Below are 19,722 nucleotides of genomic sequence, written 5' to 3' on the forward strand. Positions count from 1 at the left end.
AATCTGTGGGAGAGCAGCTCTTCACAGGTCACAAGCAAGGCCTCTCTGAGCAGGGTCAAATCATAAGTGATGTATCTTGGAGCAAAACAAGGGCCTAATGACTACTCTGCAGTGTGAAAGGAGACCCACTGTTGTGCACTGACCTCTACAGCAATAGCTCTTTGATGCACAGGCTGCAACAGAACTATTATGATCAGCGTGAATGAAACACAAACAGCAATGCATATATGAAACCACCATAAAAGTAGTGAGGCAAGGGTTAAAAAAGTGACAAAAAAACACAGCTGAGAGCAGTAGAACTGAGGGCTGTGCCGTGTAAAGAGCAGAAGGCCTGTGCTCTGGGAACAGAAGGATGGCTTCTGAAGCTGGGTCAGAGTACACTGTAAATGCCATCCCTGCCCCTGCTGTCACAAGGAGGAGGCAGAATGTAGCCATGGAGATACGCAAAATAAGGAAACAAATTGTGGAACAGCCCTGCCTGAGATAAATGGCAGATGAAGCAATCAAGAATTGGTGGGAAGCAACCGATACACTAATCTATCTCCTGATCAGAATAGACCCACCCAGGGAGCTTTGCCAGAGAATGCCAACAGACAGTGTGGGATGAGCGGCAGCAGTGAGAACTGGACAGGGCGTGTTCTCTGGCACGCAAACGCTCCTGGCTGTGCCGTTTGGACTCAGCCCTTTGAGCCATCGAGTATGCAAGTGTGAGAAAGTTATAGAAAAATAGAATATCCTTGAGTTGGAAGGGACCTATCAGAACCAGAGTCCAACTGCTGTCCCTGCAAAGGACACCACAACTATCAGAGCCTGTGCCCCAGGGTGTTATCCAAATGTACCTTGCACTTAGATGTGAGCGAAGCATATGAGAAAATGATAATGTGGGCCCAAAGTCGTTATTTCTTTCTAAACAAATATTATCTTATTGTTTCTTGATGCCTCACACCAAGCTCTGTTGAATTTCTACACATTCAAAGCTCCCATGGGAAAGGGGGGGCAGTACTTGCTCATAGCGAGTTACAACCTAGAGCCAAGCAGTAAAGCCTAGATGCCGCCTCGAGCAGCGAGCAGCCAGCCCGGAGGTGCGGTGGTTGGTGGCGGGCACGTTCTGAGGGCGGCACAGGACGGGACCGACGGGACCACCGGGAACCCCGGGACCCACCCCCCGCCCGCTCCGCCATGGCCGCGGCCGCGCCGGGTCTCGCGAGATCTCGCGCTGCCGTTGGTGCGGCGCGGGAGGGCGGAGCCGCTTTGAACCGCGGCGGGCCCGGGGCCGGGCGCGCCATGGCACCCGAGCGGCCCGCAGGGGAGCGGGGCGATGCAGCCGGCCCCGGCGCCGCCTCAGCCGGCGGCCCGACGCGCGTCGAGGTCCCCCGGCCCCCCTCCATCGAGGAGTTCACCATCGTGAAGCCCATCAGCCGCGGCGCCTTCGGGAAGGTGTACCTGGGCCGCAAGGCGGGCCGGCTCTATGCCGTGAAGGTGAGGCGTCGCCGGGGTCGCCAGCGCCGTGCGGGGAAGGGGCGCCCTGAGGGGACGGGCGGGCGTGGCCCCGGTACGAGCCCTAGGCTCGGGGAGCGCCCGTGTCCTGCCCGCGCCGCCGTGCCCCGCTCTCACCCCGCTGAAGCCCTGGGGGATCTGTGATAACGACAGCTGCTTTTATAAGTACTTTAAATAAGGGGAAATAACGACAAAAACCTTGCCGAGCGCCAGAGCGCTTCTCGGTTGTAAACAGTTGCCGTAGCTGAGCCCCCTCAGCTGCTGCGTCTCCCGGGGCTGAAGCACCGCCTCTGAGACAAGAGGAGAATAAATTATGAAAAACGTTCATGCTGAGTAAGTATTTTTAAAAAACCCAACAAAAACCTGTTGCGTTTTCCATGTTGTTTTACAAAGGACTACAATCTATGCTTGTCGTTAGTAAGAGCTTTACCAATTGTTTGTGCAAACTTTGTGATTAAAAGGATTCTAACAAGCTACATGGTACACAAAGAATAGGAAGCATAAAAACAGTCACTCAAAATAGGCATTGCTCTGGGGAGCTGTTTGTCTCTACATGTCTCTACGTGGTTTTATTATGGGCATTTTGAAGTTAAATAATTCTGTTTTGTTTTTCAGGTGATGAAAAAAGCAGACATGATCAACAAAAATATGGTTCACCAGGTGCAGGCAGAGAGGGATGCATTGGCTCTCAGTAAAAGTCCTTTCATTGTGCACTTATACTACTCACTTCAGTCAGCAAACAACATCTATTTAGTAAGTAAAAAAATTGGCTGTGGCATTTTATGATAGTCTTGAAAATTGAGTGTGAACTGTAGTACTATTTCAAAACATTTTTGTAATGATATTCCTTAGTTACTTTTGCATCTTTTGCAGAATGGTTGAACAAGTAAAATATTTCTCTTCCTCTGGTGTCTTTGGGCTATTTCCACCAGTGTTCCCCTTTGTTACAGGAGAAACTTTTCTAATAGCTACTCTGTCTTAGAAACATGTAGAAATCTTGGGGAAAACAAGAAATCATTTCATTCAAGCAGAAGCCAAGTGGCTGGAGGATACTCCATGGCTCACTTAAAGGAAATCTATTTTACTTATTGCCAGTGCTCAAATTCTGTTAACATTGTTGGCCTACATGACAAGATGATAACTGAGTGGCAAAACAAAATGCTGGTCCTCACAGAGTGCTGTGGAGCACAGCAGGAGTTGTGTATGGGTTTCTATACTGCCTCCACATAAGGATTCAGACTGTCTGCAGAGGGTCTGGCACAATTTGTGTGGATTTCTGTAAGCACACACAGGGAACAGCTTGATGAAATTCTGAGACAATGCATTTTGAGTCTAAACAAAAGCTTCTTGTTCTGGAATCTCTGAACTGCTGAATGGAGTAGGGGACTTCAGGGTGAAGGATTTTTAAGGGAAATGCTAGAATCATGTCTCTCTGTGTGTGCATATATGTGTATGTATGTGTGTATTTTTATATATTTGTGGAAGAACACATGTATGTGTATTGGAATGTAAGTACTGGCAGATTTCCTGGCCAAAACCTCCTAAATTCATACTTGACATCAGAGTGAGTTTCAGAAGCCCTGCTACTTCTGTTTTATTTTGAATATGACATGGGCCATCATAATGTGTCTGCAGAATGATTCATTGGGTGTGTATATTTTTTTCCCCACTCTTTTTCATGCGTCTTAAATTCACAGTAACTCCAACTATTTGCATTTTTGACAATTTTTATTTACTTTACAAAGCTCAGGTCTGATTTTTATATTTGCAAATGATTGCAAGATAAAGTATTGAGATACTTTTGATTTGTATAGAACAGGTTGTCTTTGGCTTCAGGCCTTAAGTTTCACAGGAATGCTTTGCACTTCATTTTCTATACTATGGAAATATACAATATTAAGATAAATGTAGAAATAAAAGTATAGGTTAAAATATATAATATTTAATATAGAAATGTATAATATTTATAATATAGAAACTTTTCTGTAGTTAACTCTCAAAAGCTGTAGTCAGCTTTTTAATTAGCTCCTAGAAGTAATCTAAGGAAATGGTCTAGAGTAAGAACATGTATAATGTCCAGTGTTACATGAAACTTAAATTATTTTATCTGAGTGAGAAGTATTATGTGGGAAATGAGGTCTGCATAAAGGTCCTTCTATCTGCTTCTGCTCCTTGAAATGTGAAAGTTATTTTGTATTTTACTTGCAATTTTGAAATGTGTTTTAAGTTTAAAATTTAAATGCTTGAATGACAGGTCATGGAGTACCTTATTGGTGGAGATGTCAAATCTCTTCTCCATATTTATGGATATTTTGATGAAGAAATGGCTGTTAAGTATATTTCTGAAGCAGCATTGGCTCTTGACTATCTTCATAGGCATGGAATAATCCACAGGTGAAATTTCTTTCTTTTACAAATAAGTATTTAGTAGTTTGGGTTTTTTATTTTTTTAGTCTAACACATGACCATCACCATTTCATTGTGGCACCTACCACTTCATTAGCTGGAAGCTCTTTTTGCATGTGTGCCCTGCAGCAATGTCATGAAACAACGGCTAAAATAGAATTTGTCCGTGTGTGCTGAGCACACAAAGCCCCACTGCTTTCCCCTGCCAGCTCTTCCCCAGTCCAGTGCTGCATTAGCAGCTGTGAAGGTTCAGGAACCCTCTGGGTGCTGCACACATGAGCCTGTAGGACAAAGGGACACTGACTACCCTGATGCTCCCCTATAGTGAGAGTCCTTTTTGCATTCAGCAGTGCTGCAGAGAGCCACATGAAAACTCCTTCTGGCAGGTTTGCTTGTCATCTGTAGGAGCTGCTCATTACTGAGTGTTGTGATGGTGCTACTTGTGAAGGACACTTGTTGAACCTGCTGAAGCACAAAATATGCAACTCTTGACATGCATGCTCATTTTTACAAAGCCTGAGATGTTTGTGCCATATTTATTGCTAAATATATTTCATTCATTTGGTGTGTTGCTCAAACTGGAATCTTCTGCTAGCAGAGAGATGTTACTGTTAAACAGCAGTGTTTTGTATCAAGTGTTTCTGGACAGTTAGCTTTCTTTGTGTTGTTCAGTGCTCTTTTTGCTGATTTCAGCTGTATTCATATTTCAGGGATTTGAAGCCAGACAATATGCTCATTTCTAATCAGGGACATATAAAGTTGACAGACTTTGGGCTTTCCAGAGTTACTCTGAATAGAGGTAAGAGTTGTTTCTATCCTTTTGGTTGTATTAAAATGTATTTTTGCATCACATTTCCATATTCTTGAATACTTTGCATCCCTGTAAAGGGCACCTTTCAATTAGATAAGTGCAAATGTTGCAGTAATACCTGATTTCTAATAGATAAGTTCTGATTAGCTGTGTGCTAGTAAGGGCTCTTCTCTTTGCATTGCACTTCAGAAGGTAAAATATTTATTCTTTGGGACAAGGTTGTATGGAATATAATCTAGAGCCCTTTCTTCAGAGGGATATGTTTTCAAAGTTTTCTGCAGTCAGCTAGGAAATTTCAATGGGTGAATGAATAATTCTGGCTTGTTCCTATTTCTCTGACTACTTCTGCCCTTCAGTTCATGTCTCTCAATCCTGTATAAATTAACTTCCACAAAATTAACTGGGACATTCCAGTCATTAATTTGAGGAATAAGGGGAAGTGCTAAGTCCATAAAAGAAGATTGGATCAGTGCTTTGGCATGTGAATTTTCTCTTTTCATCAGAAAACATAGCTGAATAGTCATGATTGTCTGGCTCAGGCTGCAGATCTTAAGGTGAATAGCCAATTTTTGAACTGGTTTGAACCTCCTTAGCCAGTTCATCCAAAATCATGCTGCACAGCACCAGTTCAGTTTTTTTGAGACAGCTGCTGGAGGATACATCCTTTTTATATAGTTAAAGAAATGTAGAAATGCAGAGTTGTCTATGGTATTTGATAGTTTTAAGAATATAAAGGAAAATCCTAGGTATTCTGTATTTTTTATCAGATACTTCTTTAACTCATATTCTAATGGGGCAGGTTATCATGTATAGTTGAACATTATGAACAACATGAAGCTTTAAAGCTACTTACTGCTGGTGAGCAAAGAAAAAGGTATCTAAGGTTGAATTTTCACCTATGAAAAATTCTTGTGTAGCTTTTTTGAGATGTCTTTTGGAGTGATGGCAGGTTCAGAATCAAATTTAGTATCCTATTCCACAAGCCATAAGCTAGAACTGCTGCCTAAAAACCAAAGCTGATAGCAAATTAGAAAATGTAGTGCATTTAGCATAGTATACTGGAAAAGAAATTTGACTTGTAAAACTTCTGTATGTATAAATGTACAGATGTATAAGGAAAAACACATTGTGTTAAGTAAGAATGCACAGGTAAGTCTTCAACTGGTTTTGGAGGCTTCATTTGTATATTTGTTGAGTATGTCACTAAATTTTTTCTTCTTCATGAAACTTAAGTAAGTGTCTGCAACTTTGCCTTTATTTAAATATCAAAATGAAAACCTGACCTTGATTTTGGGTTTTTTTTCTTCTGTAGAAATAAATATGATAGATATCCTTACTACCCCATCAATGGCAAAGCCAAAACAGGACTACTCACGTACTCCAGGACAGTTGTTGTCTCTTATCAGTTCTCTGGGCTTTGTAAGTAATTTTCACTGTCTTTGAAGTAATTCATCCTTATAGTTTATTTAGTTCATTTAGTTGGCATGATAAGGGCTATTCTTGCATCTCTTCTGCCGGCTGGTAGAATGATTTATGATATGTTTAGTGTACTTTGAAATTCTGATATTATTATCTTGGACTGTATTTTGAATTGCTGACTTTTTAATGGGCATGGCCAGGCTCCAATGCAAACATCATAAAGAGTGGCTGTATTACACTCGCAGTCCTGGATTGAGAATTTTTTGGACTCCATTAACTTTTAACTATGCTTCTTTCTGCTTGTTAGTATACTCCTCCTGTAGGAATGAAAGTGCCAGGGCCCAAATCAAGTCAATCATCTGACAGTCTGCATGGAGTGGTTTCTCCTGTTCCTGTGGCCCAAAAGGAAAATACCCCACGTTCAACTAAATTATTCAGAACACGTGAGTACACCAGACCTTGTTTGAGGAATATTCTGGCTATAAGTTTGTGGTCTCTTAATTTTATATGAGTAGTGTGGACCCACTTCATAAAAGGTGTGATTCTATTGGTGTCTTGCTCTCCACCATTCCTTCAGTGCTTTACATATGACATTTTTCACCTACACTGCTAGTGTCGTCTTCTAAAGTGGTTTTGTTTGATTGGGTTTTTTCAAATCATGACCTCTGAATTCAAAATCACCCTTTAACATTTTATAGTAATAGTGTCAGTTCTTGACATACTCTCACTGAAAATTATTAAATATACCATTGTATGTTTTCATTTAAATTGTCTTATCTTGCTGCTTTCTCATTTCTAACCTGAAATGAATAAGAAGGCAACTATGCTGCTAATGTACTGCTTTTACATTCTTGGCAAGTTCCTAATTCAAAAAAATGTGTGAATTGACTATGCAGGGAAGATGACAAGAGAAATTGTTGTCAGACATAACTTTCTTTAGCTTCCTTTGATGTGAAAGCTTAACATAGTATGAAGTCAGTACATGTTGCCTATTTGTATCAACATGTGAATTTTTTTTTTTCTCTTAAGATCTGGATAATTCTCAATTAACACCTGTGATGCCAGCGAGGAGTTTAACTCCTACTCTGCTTCAGTCAAGAAACAGGTTTGGTTCCTCCAGTGTCAGTAGTCAGTCTCACACACACATGTCCAGTGTGGAATCAGAAAACTGGAGCAGCCCCAGGTGGGGGAAAGATGTAGAGGTCAGGACTGTTTCATCTTCCCGCTCTAAATTAAAATTAGTTTGTATTTGTGTATGCAGTGTTGCAAATATTTTCTACTTACTTACTTGCCTCAGTTATTTTGAAGTGTTGAGAAACTTTACTACAGCAGAAGGTGCAGGGGTTGTAATTTGTGTTAAGTAGGATTTTGGATCAAAAAAATATTAGTCCTGTGCAATATAACAGGAGAAGCAAATGCTATTGAGCCTGCAGCAAAGGAGTGAAAGAGAAGGCTTCACTGACCATCATTGGTTTAGCCCTGTCCTGCACAAGGTGGGCACTGCTGGGAGCAGTGGCTTTTTGGAAGCCAACCTTGTCCCTATAGCTTCATTTGCTCAGCATTGCAGGCAAAAGAATTTCTTTAAAAGACAGAACTTGGGAAAACAATAAAATCCACTTCAAACTTCTTCTAGCTGCTAAACTGTAAAGTTTATGGCTTTTATTACTGAAGGGTTTTATATCAACTAACCGAACACCAATAATTATAGCTGATAATATCTTATCCTAAAATATTTTCTCCTATTTTAATGTGTTAATTAAATTCTGCACAAACACAAACCTAAAAGAAAATGCTGCTGTGCTGTATAGTTCCTTGCCATGATTCCTATTTAGAGCATACAGAACAACTTACACTTAAAATAGTTTATTATTCTCTATCTATCTGTTTCTTAGGCCTTGGTTTTAATATTGTGTTATCAAAGCATTAGTAATATCAGATTTTCCTTTTGTCATCTCTGAAATGTAATATACCTCAGGGTACTATGAGTGGGTTCTTTCCTTTGGACTTTCTTGGAAACTGAAAACTTCTGTAGCTTAACTTCTTAAAATAAAATCACAAATACAGCTTCAATTGCTCTATTTTTTTCATCCTCTGGAATTTAAAAATATGGCATTTTCTATTGTATTTTAGCAAGCTTATTTTATGTTCTTAAGTCGAATTATCAAGTTATCCTTAATTTAGTTTTGATTTTATTTTTTATTTGAAGTATAGTTTTTTTACTAGTAGTAGTTAGAATGAGTAAAGCTTGCAAATCTGCATTTTGTTATGGAGGTATTTAAAATCAAACATTTCTACAATGCTGTAATCATATTTTTCTTGATAGTCAAAACTTAATGTGTTTTTTTGCAGCAAAGTGAAGATGAACCTCGTTCTACAATGTGCAAAACCAGTAGCAGTGAGTCAGATGTCCTTTCAAATGTTTTGTTGCCAAATAGCAAAGGCATTGAAGTTTTAAAGAGAAAAGAACTTGAGTCTGCCATTTCTCCCATTGCCAGCGATGATTCTGGCAGTAGGCAGAAGCTGGGAAGTGAACGTTTGGCTATAACAGATACTCCTGTGAGCACTCTGGATGTGAAAGGTGTAGTAAGAAAGTGTATTTCTGAAAATAAGGTTTGGAAAGAAAAAGTTTTTGTAAATAAAAGAGACCCTAGTTATGAAACTGCAGGGACTTCCAGACTACAGCAGTCACTTTCAAGGCAGAATGAGCCTGTCAAAGAGGAAGAAATGTTTGAAAAGCCAGGTGTAAAAAGAGGCTTTGAATCAGTTGACACTAGTCCTTGTCAGGAACTTAACTATGTTAAAAAAAGCAATGCAGAATATAAACGTGGCTGTCAGATCTCAGAATTTCCAGCAAACAAAGGGACAGGTTTGACAACAGAAATTCAATCCTTAATGCTTTGTAGTGATGGATGCCTATGTGACACTTGCAAAAGCAAGGAAGAAATTAAGAGTTTTATTAGTAACCAGGAAACAGTAGAAAGATCGCTTACTCCAACTGTAGCTAAAAATCTTATGTGTGATCTGGATGCAGACTGTGGAAAGGAAGATGAAAAGGAGTACATGAACTCAAGTTTTTTATGCACTGATGATGAAAAACCTTTAGATGTCTTCAATGCAGATTCGGACTTACTTCCTGAAGCGTCTGTTACAGAAAGCCATCTAGAAAAACAGCTTTTAGATTTGGACAGGAGTGTTAAAGACCTCTCCTTTGAGGAAGCAAAAGCTGAAGGTGTGCTAATAACATCACCAGAGTCTCGAGATGCCTCACAGGATGGAGAGGAAGTACACACAGTCCAGGACTGCAAGCCAGTACATCAGGAAAAGGATAATGACCAGAAACACAGGGAAGAAACTTACCTTGACACAGTATCTTCTTCTTCAGAAAAGATGATGGAAGCACTGAGTCTCTTTAAAAAAAATGCTGTTGTTTTTCGGAGTTACAATAGTCCAATCAACGTATCCAATATATCTGAGCCTTGCAGCATGGCTTCCTTAGATATAATGGATCTTTCACCTGCTTGCAGTGGCTCTTACCCAACAGCTATCACTCCATTACAGAAAGGAAGACCATATCACATCTATCAGGTAAGTAAGGAGGCAAATGTAAACTTTGTTCATGCATTGGACACTAGGGACCTGAAATTATTTCAGTGGTAAATTAAGGAAAAACTCAAGTAGTTTGAGGTAGTCTGTCAAAATTACCTTTGCTGAAGGTGTTTCACCTGCTGCACTTGTGTAGCCAAAATTATAATTTCTGTAATAATTTAGCGTAGCTTTATGTCCACTGGTTTGCCTTTGGCTCAGCGTGCATTGACTGTCTATCCCTGAGAAATCTTTGCTGTTACAGTGAACTGATTGGAAAAAGCCTGTGCTATTTTCTCTCCTGTTCCTAGTGCAGTGTTGTATTTTCTGTGAGCAGTTACAGGTTTCCTAATGTAATGGGAAGTCTTTGGTTTTTTGGCTTTCTTGTTGTTCTGCACTCTTCCCAAGACAGTCTGTGAATGCTGTTCAGCTGCAGGTAACTGCCATTGTGCTTGCTACTTTCTTTTCTTTTATCCTGGTAAAAGTGATGGTATGTTGTATTCTGTCAAGTTCCAATTACAGGCCTATTACAAAGATTGATGTAAACATGATAGCTGCTGGATGTGACACTGGAGGAAGAACTTGGGGGGAAAAAAAGAGTAGGCATCTTTATGCTTCAAGACTGTTGAGATAAAGCAATGCAGGCACATTTCACACATGCTTTTCAGGGAATGTTCTGACTCGTTCTTGACTTGAATTAAGTATCAACTATTACATCCATGACTAAACCTGGAGATGGGAGTTAGTGAGCTGGTTTTGTTTGACATCTGAAATCCTTGTCCCATCTTTTCAGACCCCTCTTCGAGGGGATGCAGGCACACCCTACAGAACTCCAAAGAGTGTTCGAAGGGGAGCTGCCCCTGCAGAAGGTGAACGCATCCTGGGGACCCCAGACTACCTGGCACCTGAGCTGCTTTTGACACAGCCTCATGGTAAGACAAAACCAGCCATCTGTTAATACTTGAAAGGTGACATCTTTACATTTCTAAATGTCTGTTGTACTGTAAACCCTTCAAGCAATAAGATTTGGAATTCTTAGAAAGCAGCCAGTGCCATCATGGATAGCTGTGTTTGCTTCAGCTGCTCCTTCCATTCATTTACTGCTTTCTCATAACCAGAGGCTTTGGTTGTCCCTCACAGTCTCACTTGCTGCCAGTTAGCATTGGAAGCTGCTTTGGCAGCCTGAGACTGCTATGTGGCTTAGGAGTAGTAACTTGATCATCCTGAATGCCCTTAAGGATTCTTTGGCATGAGAGGGGGAATTTAGTAAAAATTTTAGAGTGAAAGGCTTAAACCTTTGATTATTTTTAGAATGTCTTCTATGTTTATTGATATTAAAGTGTTATGTGAAGCCAGACAGTTTTATGAAGTTATCAGTTATTGGGTTGAGTGACCTCATGAAACACTTCAGAAACCTGACAGGACCTTCTGTATAAGGGTACAGTAATAGCCATCAAATTTTTAGAGGCTGGTTTTTTGGGTTTGTTTTTTGTTTATTTTCAAAATACTATACTAAAATAGCATAATTTTGAAGGGCATAAGTTTCTTTGTCTCATATTCTGAGATCCAATGAGATTAACAAAAATCTGATACAGTTTTCTGCTAACTTGAAAGAAGCATTGACAAAAATTAAATACAATATATCTATCTCTAACAAAGTTGTTGAGGTATAATTGCGTTTTATTTCCATCTCAGAAGTATAATACTGTTTTGTAGAGCTGCAAGTCTTGGGAAAATTAGATGAGAGACCTTAATTGAGAGGTAGTGATTGCTATCCTGTGGAGCAATAAAATTCTGCTAATATAAATTAACTAAAACTCTCTGAAGAGATTTAACAATTTAATGGGAAAAACTGAAAATACTAAACATATGTATTGTTGTTTTGCACGTCCATTTAGGATTTCTAGTTATCTGGCACATGTTAAAACTGGATAATATATTGGAAGTGTAATCCATGCTACTTAGACAATGTGAAACTTGGTCACAGGGTGATTTCTCCGTGGTTACTGCATTTCAGGACTTCATTAAAAACTTGCAAAGTCTGGAGTTCATGTCAGGAAATTACAAGCCTCCATTTATCTTCAGTGAGCCAGGGATTTTGGAACTCCAGATTTCCCTTACTAAATATTTTGCATGTTGAGCTGCTTGTAAACAGTTTCAATCCTAAATGAATAATGCTACAAACTCTTTTAGTTTTGTTTCTAATTTAGATTTAACATTGCCATCTTTCTTTATTGTGGGCTACTATCTTATAAAAAAAAAATCTTCATTCCTATGCCTTCAGAGAATCATATTTGATGTTCAGTGTTCATATTTGTTATGGGGTTTTTTTGGCAATAATTGTAATATTTTAACTTCGTTGTCTTTTCATGTGCAGGGACTCTGATCTCTGGTGAGTTTTCTATATCCTGTGCAGAACTGAAATGTTCAGCATAACTGAACAGTCAAAGTATAACCAGATCACGGTTTCTGAGACCATTCTGTATTGAAAGACATGTCCAGTATGCCTCCACATAAAAATGTGAGATGCTCACAGGGTCAGGAAACATCATATCAATGTGACTAAGCTATCAGAAATCACACATAGAAACATGTAGTTCAGAAGGAAAGTCAGCATTCTTAAATTGTGTAACAGGAGGTAAAGCCAGAGACTTTCTGGCTTTTCTCATTGATGCCTTTCATTTTATTGCAGTCAGTCTGATTTACTTTGCCTATGGGTCAAGAAGATTTAGGTGCTCAAAACTTGGTGTTGCTGCTTCTTGCTTCAAATCACAGAAGCATAGAATATCCTGAGTTGGAAGGGACCCACAAGGATCATGTCCAACTCCTGTCCCTGCACAGAGCAGCCCCAAGAGTCACACCCTGTGCCTGAGAGCACTGACAAAACGCTTCTTGAACCCTTGCCAGGCTTGGTGCTGTGACCACTGCCCTGGGGAGCCTGTTCCAGTGCCCAGCCACCCTCTAGGTGAAAAAGCTTTTCTTAATATCCCACCTAAACCTCCCCAGCACAGCTTCATGCTTTCCTTGGCTCCTGTTTAACAGGGATATGGTAGGAGTTAATCTAATTTTAGTTAGACTTTGTGTGGGAAAAATTGCTGCTAAAACCTGGTTATTACATTGTTGAGAGTTGTGATCTTATTAGACTTTGACTGGAGCTGGGAGTATTTTACTGAACATCCAGGTATTCTAACAACAATGGATGTGAATGCACTGCTTTGATGTGCTTAGCTTGGTGGGGCTCCTCTTACTGCTGTTAGGAGGTGCTAAAAGTGTGTTAGGTTACTGGTTAAACACTTTGGTTTTTCTCATTTCTAAACTTAACAGTAGTCTTTGTGAAATTGCTTAAACTGTTTGTTTGCTTGGAGGTGTCTTAGGTTCTTCTATATGCCAAAAAGCCAAGAATAATTAGATTTATTATCTTTTTTTTTTTTTTTTTTTTAACAGCAGTTGTGGCATCTATTCTTTATACAGTAGAGTGGGCATGGCTTGAAGATGCAGAAAGCATAAAATGCATGCAGTGGTGTCTGGTATTGCTTTGCCTGCTGGTTTCAATGTAGATTAACAGGAGAGATTGACAGAAAGCCAAACCCCTGGAATGTGGATAACCAGAACTATTTAATAACAAAGCAGAGATAGCTAATAGCTACATAATACCCCAGTTAATTCAGTGTTATGGAAGGTAATGCCAGCTTCACTGTGTGCTGGCTCATTTGTGCAAGCTGTCTTCATGATGTTCACCATAATTTATAGAAACAAAAATTAAGTTCAATAGTTTGAGACTTCTTAAAGAACCGAGAGAAGGGCACAGGTGGAACTTGGAGCCCTCATCCAGTCTGTAATCATGAAGCATCTAATTCTAATCACAAAACAAACTCTTGGAGAATTCATTTCCTGGATTCTCTGTGATGGGAGTTGATAATTAGATTGCTACTAAGAGCCCTCTTGGTTTTATCAGTAAATCCCAGTGTTACCTATAATAACTAATGAGCAGAGTGACTTTTACAAGCCTTTTAATATATTTTTAACCTGCATGAATATTAAATACAAATTGTTTCTTCATCATTTTCAAGAAACTTGCAGAATTTAAATATTCTTTAGTTTTTGCTAATCTTCAAGTCTTTGCAAGTATCATTTGTGTGTAAGTGTAACGATGTGGATTTCTTTTACCAGGTTCTGCTGTAGACTGGTGGGCCCTTGGAGTTTGTCTGTTTGAGTTTCTAACTGGAATTCCACCTTTTAATGATGAAACACCAACACAAGTCTTCCAAAATATTTTGAAAAGAGGTAATCTGTTTCAGTAATCAGGGCAATTTTATATTCCCAATGTTTTATAGTTTGAGTTACCAACTCAGTTGTGTCTTTGTCTGTAGATATTCCCTGGCCTGAGGCTGAAGAAAAGCTATCTGATAATGCCCAGAATGCAATAGATATTCTTCTAACAATTGACACTACTAAGAGGGCTGGACTGAAGGGTTAGTATTAAAACTGTTCTTTGCAACTAATTGCAGATTTTTAAATGGTGATCTCTTCCTCCTGAAACTTAGTTTACTTCATAAACTTCAATGCCTCACTAGGTTCCATGTATAGTATCACAGCACTTAACAAGTTATGGTATTTTCTGTATTTCTTGTGAGGTTTTTCCTTTCTCAACAAAGTAATTCTGGGGCTGGGTTGTTTTTTTAGTTTTTAAGTTTTTAATTGAACTTCTGTTTTACTTTGCTGCTGTTCTGCTATGCATTTTTAGTGTTTGACATGTGATGTACCAAAGTTCCCTCTTATCTAAGCAGTATTTGAAATTTTTAACCTAAATGACATTGGGAATCTTGATTAAAAGATGATAGTTTGGGAGAGAAACCTCCTACAACAAACAATTCATTTAGAGACAGCAGTTTTTTTTAGGAATTATCCTGCCTTTGCTGAATGCATGGGAGAATACTAAATTGGACAATATATACTGTACAAAGTCTACTTTTTTTCACTTGTAGAAGGGCTTAAACATTTGTTATTGTTAACAGTGACTATGTTCTATTAAAAAAAAAGTTGATAATGGAAAGAAATTTAGAGTGAGGTATTTTGAAAACAGAGAAAGAAATCTGATGAGAACTACTCAAGAAATCAGTAGAGAAGGAAATTACTATAGAAAGACTTACACATAAAGAAACCAAATACTAGAAGCTGGAGTCAAGCCAAATTAAAATAGAAAAGGCACAAAATTATGAACATTTCTCTCATCAGAAAATCCTGTGGCTTTGATAGTTCCTAGAAAACAATTTTAAGGTGTTTTAGTTAAACACAATTTCTTGTCTTTATTTCTGGATTTTAGAGTGAAATCTAATTGTCTGTCAAGGGTAGAATTTCAAAAGAAATGACATAATAGTTTCTTCCTATTTGAGCTTCTTCAAAATCCATTCTTTGTCAAGACTTACAACTGTACCTGGCCTCTTTGTCCAATTTATAGTTCACTAAAGTGAAGTTGGATGGGTAGTTTTCAGGACAACCATTAAGTTTTTCTTGTGCCTAAGTTTCCATCACTGTCATCTTCTCTCCCCTCTCCAAAATTTGTGCTCTCCCTTTTATTGCGACAGCATGAAGCCTCTTGTACTGGGAAATCCCAGCTATGTTGTTGTAGTGCTGTGCTTCTCTAAATTCAATCTTTCTGGGTAAGAGCAGCTTTAAAGCTGCTTTTGGCTCAGTGGAACTGTGTGGAACAGGTTCCTTGGATGGGGATGGCAGCTACTTGTCCTGCCAACAGTTTCAGCTACTGCAGGTGGGGGCAATCAAAGCCCAATTGAAGTTTGCACTTTTATGGACTTCTGAAAAGGAATATAGAAAAAATCTACTGACAGTTACAGATAAGGGAACAAAGTAACTATGGGGCTTGGACACCAGGAAGTTTATAATGCTTATGTGAATTTCTGTTTCAGAATTGAAGCATCATCCCCTCTTTCATGGGGTGGACTGGGATAATCTCCAGAATCAAACTATGCCATTTATACCTCAGCCCGATGATGAGACTGACACCTCTTATTTTGAAGCTAGAAACAATGCTCAGCACCTGACTGTGTCTGGATTTAGCTTGTAGCATCAAGATAAGTGAACATTCTCCATGGTTTTGCACACTTAGAGGTTATCTTGTGTACCCTAGTTTGGTCTTGACTAAGTTTCCTGGCTGAATTTAGTGTGTTTCAAGTTGCCAGTCTATTTTTATTATAGCCTCCTTTATTCTGAAGTGAAACTACTGTATGAAACTGGTATCAAGTGCCTTCATGCTACTTTTTATTTCACTGCACCTTACTAAGAGGCTACAGCATTGTGTTTATTGGAGCTAATAACTCTGGGCAGTAAAAAGCTCCATGGCTTTTTAGCAATTAATTATTCCAGTTAGGAAGTGTGGCTTTATTTCCTAGCTAAGCATAACAGGGAAAGGATATAAATTGTAATTTTATCTAATTAATAACTTACCTGTTGGTGGTTCAGTGTGGTGGCAAGCTGGTTTGGGAGTAGTCCTTTCTGACCAGTGTGAATATATATCCACTGTGCAAAACTGGTCATTTCTATTCAAGCTGGAAAATTGAAATATTAATGCAGCATTGAAATGTCTTGTCTTCTGTTTGTTTTATTCCCAAGAAGGGATGAGAAGATAGATTGGTGTCCCAGGTTAATTTGGCTAGAAGTGGCACATGAGACTGGCAGGAGTTCCTCTGGTTATTATCCTGTTCTAGAGAAATGGGGCAGGGAGATGATACTTGGGGCAAGTCTGTTAAACAAATGCTCTGCTTCAGTTGTGTTGTAGCCACTTGGGCTGTAGGAAGCTGGACTGGATATGCATTTTATCAGTTACTGGTTTTATATAGAAAACGCCCAATGTTTGTGTGTGCTCACTTGTCAGGTGACAGGTGATTTTTTGTTTTCCAGCAATAGTATTCATACTGAAGCTGCCAAATATTAAAGACCATAATATATTGTAGGCTAACAGACTGTTCTGTAAACTCATGGCCAGAGCTTGGGATTTTGACTAGGATATAAGACAGAAGTATATATTCTGTATAAACCTGAATTAGGGGTAAGTATATTTAAATTTATCTTTACATGCAATACAAAACTTGTGGCTGCTAGGTTTTAAAGGTTTATTTGTAGATAATCCTGTTTAAATAATTGTCAGTATTTTTCTTTCGTAGTGTCTCTAACTTAAAGAAGATTTTAATTTTTCAGGTTAATACATGTTAGATAAAGATAATTTGTCCTAGATGGTGTTGTCAGCCAAGGGCCACGTGCCAGAAGCCAAGCATTTTGCCTGAGATTTTGCCAAGTGCCCTTTAGTTTCATTAACGGACTCTTTTTTGTAGCAGTAGTGAGTTGTCCCTTCCTGGAAGACAAGATCTATTGATGGAATTCTGAGAAAATAGTGTCTGCCAGGCTTCCTGCTGTCTCCTCAGGTTGCTGGGAAAGGCATGGGAATGGTGAAGAAAAAGGAAGTTTCCTAGAAAGACTTAAAGAGAGCTGATGCTTAATAGTTTAGAATGACCAATCCCAACTCTTGGTGTGATAACTCAAATTTGGCAAGTTGCAAAACATGCGGTGAATCTCATTCCCTTTGCTAAGGACTGCAGTGTCAGAAAACTTCTAAATTCAGTTCAGTCTCACTGCAATTGTTATATGACAGAAAAGGTGCAAACAAATTGATGCACTAATGAAGTAATATTCATAGACCACACTCTCTGAAAGAGATGAATTCTTTAATGATTTTCCTGTGTACAGTTAGAATGATAAACTGGGGTAGGAGGATACCTTAATTACTGGTATTTTATGCAACTTATTCTTCCATTTCTTGTAAAATCTAGTTTAAGAAAGCAAGTCTTGCAAGAATTAACTATGATTACATGTTGAGGAAATAATATAAACTGAACACCACGACAGCTCTTTATATTCAGTGCTTTATACTGGCTACACCTGTTCCCATTTGCCAGTAGAACACATTGCCATCAAGGTGGAAGAAACTTGTTGCACTGGTATAACCCCATGAAATAATCATCTGCAAGGGTCAAGTAAGCTCCTATTAAAAACTTATCCTATAAGAAAATTGTGGGGTTTCTACCAGTTGATTAATAAAATACAAAAACATAGAATCTATAGAACAGTAAATAGGCCAATCGACAAATCTGAATGTTTAATATGAAGTTATCACTACACTGCTGTCCAAAATTTGAATTTTGCACAATTAGCCCTGAAAATATTGCAATACCTTGTTCTCTTTATTATCTTGCATTTATCCTGGTTATAGCAAATATGGAGTTGAATGTCAGATGTTGACTGTTGAGATTTGTGATGTGGTTTTGTTAGTTGTGGGATGTTTTGGTTGGTGGGGCTTTTATCTTTCCTAAAAAGGTGAATTCTAGCTTTATTGTCCAACATGAAATTTCTTATCAATTCAATCCCATTGGTTTTGCCCCACTTGTTTCTTGATTTGAAATACTACAGGTAAAAGTTTAAATGTATAATGTAGTAGCTGGAATATATTTAATGTTTCTTCTCATTAGTAATAATCTATCAATAATTGTGCAGAGTGGCAGAAGTTTCTGATCCTCAGAAACTGTGGAATACCACTTGGCAAGTACTCCAGCTGTTACCTGGTGCTCCCTGAAGGCCTAAACTTTGTGTATAACCTACACATAAACTCTGTAGCTTCCTGGTAATCTTGGGAGATAGTTTATCAGCTATTAGCATAGACCATCTGAAAACTACTGGAGAGATCAGCATTGTACTTTGTTACACAGAAACAGCAGTCTTGGACAGTTATTCCCTTATGTGCTGTTGGGCTCACATGCACATGGGGCAGTGTGCAGGGGCCACGGTGCTGAAGTGCTGCCATGTGTTGTTCAGCTCAGAGGTTCCAGTTTCAGCATGACTGGGTTTGCCCATGGTTACTCTGGCAGTAAAATGCACTTTTCCTCTCTACTTCATTCTCCAAAAGTTCACTTTGCACTAACTTCAAAATTCACACTTCACAAATTCACTTTACTCTTGTGTAAATATATGAAATAAAATAGGGCAGTTGTGCTGTTGTTTCTGCATATTGTTTTTCTTTCATTGTGTTACTTTTGCCCCTGCTGGAGTGTGGCAGATGGATTTTTGCACAAAGAAACCCTGAGTGCTCCCACTACCTCAGCAAAGGCTTACTTAAGTAAGGAAATACCTAATACTTCCATACACGTGTGTATGCCCTTCAGTTAGTTCAGAACTTGCTAGCTCACGCCTGCAGGCTTTAGTACCAGCTATATTTGTGCACTGAATGGCAGGAGAGCAAAGTCCTGAGTGGGCCTGTAACCTCCTGCAAGGTGTGAGTCTCCTCCTCTGCATAACTAGAATGAGTCAAGAAAGGGTGGAGGCTCCATCTCAATTCTTGCTGTGCTGCCACAGCTCAAGAACAGAGCTGAGCCCTGAGGATGGAACAGCTGCACCATGCACACACTTAGACCTGGCTCTGCTGCCGTGCTTCCAGCTGAGCAGCTCTGAGGGGCTGGGATGTCTCATCTGCCTTTCAGGTGAAGTTTGATTCACAGCAGGAAACCAGCTTGATGTTTGCTTCACAAGTGCAGTTTGGGGCTGGGTCAGGCCCTTTCCAGTGCTATGTAGAACTGATTTGGCTCCCACCCTTCTGCAGAGAGCCCAGGCTGAAGCTCTGTAGCCCAGGTCTGAGCTCCAGGCACCTGCATATGCTGCTGCCTCCACATCAAAGCTGTGTCTCTTTGCACCTTGGCAAATTATAAAAAACCAAAACAACCAGTTTTCCTTACCTTTATGCTCAAATACTTGCCAACTAGGAACGTGTTCAAATGATGGTGAGTTTGAGATAGGCCAAATTCTGAGACAATTTTACTCAAGTGATGTTGTTTTGTATTCCATCTTTCTGGTTGTGACTGATTCTTCATGATACAGCCAGCAGGCTCGTGTGTACACTCAAACCATCTGGTGTACAGCATTTAGTAAATATTAAATTCAAGATAAAA

General features: G+C 39.3%; 1 protein-coding gene across 1 annotated transcript; it reads left to right on the forward strand.

The window, feature by feature from the left end:
- Positions 1–1,166: 1,166 nt before the first annotated feature.
- On the forward strand, positions 1,167–18,786 carry MASTL (microtubule associated serine/threonine kinase like). The gene is made up of 12 exons (XM_079299627.1): positions 1,167–1,479; positions 2,113–2,250; positions 3,752–3,891; positions 4,614–4,702; positions 6,027–6,133; positions 6,441–6,576; positions 7,163–7,335; positions 8,483–9,718; positions 10,509–10,647; positions 13,886–13,999; positions 14,086–14,187; positions 15,640–18,786. The coding sequence occupies exons 1-12, from the start codon at positions 1,180–1,182 to the stop codon at positions 15,795–15,797; spliced, it is 2,832 nt and encodes a 943-aa protein (XP_079155753.1). The 5' UTR covers positions 1,167–1,179; the 3' UTR covers positions 15,798–18,786.
- Positions 18,787–19,722: the final 936 nt, after the last annotated feature.

Source organism: Erithacus rubecula, assembly GCF_903797595.1.
Source record: "Erithacus rubecula genome assembly, chromosome: 3".
Lineage (NCBI taxonomy): Eukaryota > Metazoa > Chordata > Aves > Passeriformes > Muscicapidae > Erithacus > Erithacus rubecula.